Source organism: Limulus polyphemus, unplaced genomic scaffold (genome assembly GCF_000517525.1).
Source record: "Limulus polyphemus unplaced genomic scaffold, Limulus_polyphemus-2.1.2 Scaffold3183, whole genome shotgun sequence".
NCBI lineage: Eukaryota > Metazoa > Arthropoda > Merostomata > Xiphosura > Limulidae > Limulus > Limulus polyphemus.
In genome coordinates this window covers 5077-10613 of record NW_013668793.1, presented here as the reverse complement: position 1 = coordinate 10613, position 5537 = coordinate 5077, and the positions used below count along the sequence as shown (strand labels likewise).

The following is a 5537-nucleotide window of genomic DNA, read 5'->3' as shown; positions in this document are numbered from 1 at the left end:
CCAGAACGAGTCAAAGCACTGAAAAATGACACATGGATTCCATGCCAGAACGAGTCAAAGTACTGAAATATGCTAGTGGCAAATCGACTAAGTACTGATACACATTTGTAAACATTTTTGTCAAGTTGATAATGTGAGATAAATGACTATTGAAAAAAATCATGGTGTCTATTTACTTTTGAGATGTCTCTGTAGTTGTGGTATCTGTTCTTCCTAGTAAAACTTCTGTGTTAGTGAGTGTCAGCCAGTCCAATTGAAAACTGTTTTTAGGAAATGCTACCATTTGCTGTAGTTGGAAGTAACCAACAGTATCCAGTCAACGGAAGGACTGTGTATGGACGAAGGACACAGTGGGGTCTTGTAGAGGTGGAGAACAAAGGTCACTGTGAGTTCTCAGACCTTAGGGATATGCTTATAAGGTTAGTTTTGTCTGAAACTTGAGATTAATTTCTTATTATCATCATAAACAGTAAATTATCTATTATAATTTTGTCTAACACAAATCAATGTCAATCTGAAAGTAACATTTAAAAAACAAATATGTATTACAGACTATTCCAGAAATTTGTGCTTTGATAAAAAAAGTCAATAATGTATTGTATGTGAAGTTCTAAATTTCCAGCTATTTCTCAAGATGTAAGTTTTTCAAATTTTCTCCACTGTTTTGGCCTAAGTAACTGCTAAATCTGCTATACTGAAGTAGCAACATCCTCATCAATCTACAGTTTTTTGTTAAAAATTCAAAAGGTTTATCCAGTAAAATTAAACCACCAAGACAGAATTTACTGAACATGTATCATCTCTAAACTAATGACAAGGATCTTTAACGTGGTCACATTTCTTGATTGTGACTTTTACGTCAAGAATCTATAACGCTGCAACAGTTCTTGGTTGTGACTTTTACGTCAAGAATCTGTAATGCTGCAACAGTTCTTGGTTGTGACTTTTACGTCAAGAACCTGTAACGCTGCAACAGTTCTTGGTTGTGACTTTTGTGTCACGAATCTGTAATGCTGCAACAGTTCTTGGTTGTGACTTTTGTGTCAAGAACCTGTAATGCTGCAACAGTTCTTGGTTGTGACTTTTTACGTCAAGAACCTGTAACGCTGCAACAGTTCTTGGTTGTGACTTTTTATGTCAAGAAACTGTAACGTTGCAACAGTTTTTGATTGTGAACTTTACTACAGGAAGTCAGTACTCATAAGTTATTAATTTGTGATTTTTGGAAAATTCTAAAGTTCACAAATTATTTTTAGATACCTGAATTACCAAAGAGCTACAATTAACCCAGTATCAAATGTAGATAATTAGTATACTATTCTTATTTATAAGCATTACAATATTTGACTCTTCAGTTGGGGGTCACCCCACAGTGTCACAGCAGTAAGTCTTTGGACTTGTAACACTAAAAACCGAGCTTCGATACCAATATTGGGCGCATCACAGATAGCCCATTGTGTAGCTTTGTGCTTAACTACAAACAAACACACAAAAAATTGTCATTTGGGTATCCTTTCCATTACAATTTAAAATGAGTTAAATTTAGCTGAGTGATAATAGTTTTTATAATGTCCGATACAGTGTTTTCTACTGTTAAAAATAAATAAAGATAGTATGAAATCAGTCCCATCTCTCACACTTTATATTTTTTGTCAATAAAACGTTAAGGATGATAATGATAGTTTTGTAGAATCAACAACATGACATCTTCAGTCACGGTGATCGCATGGTGGAGGAGGTGGTTACCAGGGCTGGGTTTGAACTCGCACGCTAGCTACTGAATGTCTATTTTAACCTTTAAACTTTTTAGTTGAAGTTTTCATGTTGCTAATAACTTGATGTTTTTATATTCTTATTCCTTTTTTTTTACATGAGACTGTTTATGAATTTAAATATATTTTGAAAATGTAGAATATGTTTGGAAGGTGTTGTTTCAATGAACTGTGATTATAAGTGGACAGTTTCATTAATAAAGATCAGAACTTCAAGCAGCATCACCTGGTCAACAGTTACTCCACAGTATTAACTAGATCTAATGGAGTTTCAAGTGTACTGTGTTGTACGTTTATACGAGTATTAGTTACACATTGAGAGAGGAAGTAATTGTAAGTAATAATAATTTGCTGTAAGTTAGATGACACATGTATTCACATAATATCTTTAGAATCGTTAAAGGCTAGATAACATAAAATATGCAAATTACTAACCCTTTTTTACTTTACCTTAAATATAACCGTAAAATCTAAAAAAAAGATTAGTTTTATGCAAGACTGTGTGAAAATTATGATATACACTCGGCACTTTATGAATGAGATTAACATTCGTATACAGAAGATTAGCCCATTAAGTTTCATTCTTGTATCCAGGTGCTCGATCGTAGTCATCTACTTCAGGTAAATTGTTGAAAGTACCATTCCAGTTCTCTCTCTCTTGTTTGTAACGAGTCGTGTGTTAAAAATTTAATCTGAAATAATAAAGTGTAATGTTATCTATGGCTCTAAAGATGCTCCTACCCCCCATTTGCTATCTTTTAACGTGATAGATGGCCCAGTTTTTTTAAGCTACTTTGATACGTCTTGCGTATCACAATATTCCACTCAAACTATCTTCTACAAAGATTTGTTTTTATTTCTGTCCACTTGATGAGTTCGTTGTATCTTAAAGTCGGTGTGTGGTGTAACATGCATTACTAGAGGATATAAAGCCCAAAACAAGTCTCATTCAGTTACAACAGCTGAAATATTCTATGGGAACAGTTTCAGTAAAAGTTTTGTTTATTCAGGACACACATGCAAGACCTAGTGGAAGTAACTCGATCTGTTCACTACGAAAACTTCCGACATGAACGTCTGGCCTCACGACGAGGACGCACCCAAATCAATGGACAAGTTATAGACATGGACAGCATGAATGAAAGTAGTCTTTAAGTTGACCAAATACTACCTAATAATCCCAGATAAAACTCCTGTTAGCAGAACAAGTGGTTGATTTTAACATGTTTGTAGCAGACATGGAAAACTTGGGGGGGGGGGTTAGCCATAAACATTATGCATTTGACAAGACATGATGATTCATATTAAAACTTTAAAACTCATCTCTTCGTGTCATATATATATATATTATTAAACTTTTTTTTTGCTGTTTTTTAAAGGTTTAATATCTTTTAATTGTTTTGTTTTTATAATTTCATCTGAAAATCCTAATGATGCATTGTAATGCTGTTTCATTTAAGTTTTATTGTATAGATGCCAAGCTGTTTATGATCCAAGTGTTTCAGTTGGTGGACGTTACTTAGAATCTCGAAGTAGTATAGTATTTTAACATGTTGACGAAAATTAATAAATCCTGTATTTATTGTACTATCTGAATTATATTGTTTTTATTAATATTGATGTGTTATGAATTACCCAAATGTGCACACTTGTTATAAGAGTGATGTTAACTAAAACAAAAACCTTAAATACCTTCGAGGGGTACATATATATATTATGAAATTTCTTGTATCGTATTTTCCATGCATGTAACATCATGTGCTCCGTCATCCATTTTCAAACATCTACACACCATTTCAGTTTCATGTTGTGCCTTCCGTGGATTATTTACTCGTATGTACGTACGTTTTTACCATTTTCACTGGATCATTATTGTTTTAATACCTACTAGTAAAGTTTGTAAAGACGAATCACATTTTAAATTTTTTTTATAGGATCCTTTTTTCTTATAATAACTATAACAGTTTTTATGTGGAGGAGATTCTTCATATTTTTTTCCTTTTTGAAATATATATATATCACTGGGTTTTCGTATGTGCAACACTAAGAGGTAAATTTGAAAACCTTTAAAAAAAAGTTTAATTGATATGATGCATATTAATCTCATTTAAACATTCTGATGGAATAATGATAAAAATGATGTTAGGGAAAGTTGACAAACTATGGTACCGTATTATTTAACTTGGAAGATTAAAGCTAATTATTATGTTCATATTTCTTACAAGATTGAATTACGAAAGTTAGTTTCCTGATTAGGAGAAACTGTTTTTTTGTAAACTTTCTTCTTTATGATATCCCAGTGCTTAAATAAAACAAATCTGAGTCTTTATTCTGTTTTAGTGATTTCCAAAAAATATGAGTGTTATGAAAGTGTAATTGTACTAATCTAAAATAATCGCACAGTCATGTAATTATAAAAAAAATATTAGTTCTTGAAAAATTTAAATTGAAGTCTTTTTTTTTTTTTCTCTTTTAACTGTTTCACCTGAAGAGGAAAAAAAAAATTAAGAAACTTAAAATGGGTAGATTTTATAAACTGTAAACCATTTTCAGGAAATCGGGCTATTCAATCTATCCTTCAGACTTTATTCCTTTCCTAAAAACAGAGGTGTCGCTAGGTGCTTAAGATTTGGGGCTTGGGCCCATGGGAACAGGAAATTTTCAGTGTTTAAATATGATATTGATCATGGTTATCTAGTCTGATTTTTTTTTGAAGTCATTGACTGGGGATTCGGGGCATTGTCGAATAGAATCGGGGCACAGGTGCCATGTATCATTGCCCAGCAACAACTTTGCCTAAAGATAATGTAAAAAGCTTTAAAAATATTTTTTTCTTACACAATGTAAGATTGAAAATAGTTTAATTCATCCTTTCCTGATGATAAATAATACAAAAGTTTTAACAATATTCTTTCCTAAAACTGCCTAAGATTTAGAATAGACACTAATCCAATTTATCTAAGCTCACTGTGTAACTTTAATGGTAATAGAAGACTGACAAACGAATAGTTTGAAAATAACAAAACCTCACTAAAGTTTGTTCATAATTGAATGGTGGTTCAGTCTTTCCTGTACATTTTTGTTTGAGTTACTTAAAGAACACCAGATATCTTTAATCATTATCCATCATGTGTAATTTATTGCAGTGCAATGTATGTTTTACGAAATCTACCGTATTTTTCGGAATATAAGACGTACCCTTATTTTGAAGACAAAGTTTTGGGGTAAAAAAGCTACAGTCGCATTTGAAAGATTTTTATTCAACAAAAATTCAATTTGATACTTTAAAAATTAGTATATATTCTAAACACAAAAGAGCATTTCAAAATACGAAAATACCGTAAATCAAAAAAAGATTTACTGTTATTTAGTTTTGTTCAAAACCTACAAAATCTTCATTGCTTTCACTGTAAGTTTATTTTTTTTTATTATTTAGGGAGCATTATAAATAGTTTTGTTTTAAAAGAAAAAAACTATTATTGTTTTAAATAACACATTCAATTGAACTAAACTATGCATGCCTATTTAAATATATTTACACATGGCTTGTGTATATCATATATATACATATATATTATTCATACCTTCGATGTATAGGTATTGATTTTGACATCAAGTTTTGGGGTAAAAAAAAGTGCGTCTTATACACCGAAAAATACGGTACTTATATTTTTTATTTCTTGACTAGCTCAAAGTTCTTTAATATCTTCAAATAAATATATCAGGATAAATAGCTTACTACTAATCTTGTTGGAAGATAGAGTC

At 31.4% G+C, this 5537-nt stretch overlaps 1 protein-coding gene across 1 annotated transcript in view; it reads left to right on the top strand.

Annotated features, from left to right (window-relative positions):
• LOC106468835 (neuronal-specific septin-3-like) overlaps positions 1-4099 on the top strand; it is a 49192-nt gene extending 45093 nt beyond the window's left edge. The window contains exons 9-10 of the mRNA XM_013929277.2: positions 271-419; positions 2783-4099. Of these exons, the coding sequence (XP_013784731.1) occupies positions 271-419; positions 2783-2927 (294 nt within the window). The 3' untranslated portion in view covers positions 2928-4099. The remainder of the gene's footprint in view (positions 1-270; positions 420-2782) is intronic.
• The last annotated feature ends 1438 nt before the right edge of the window (positions 4100-5537 follow it).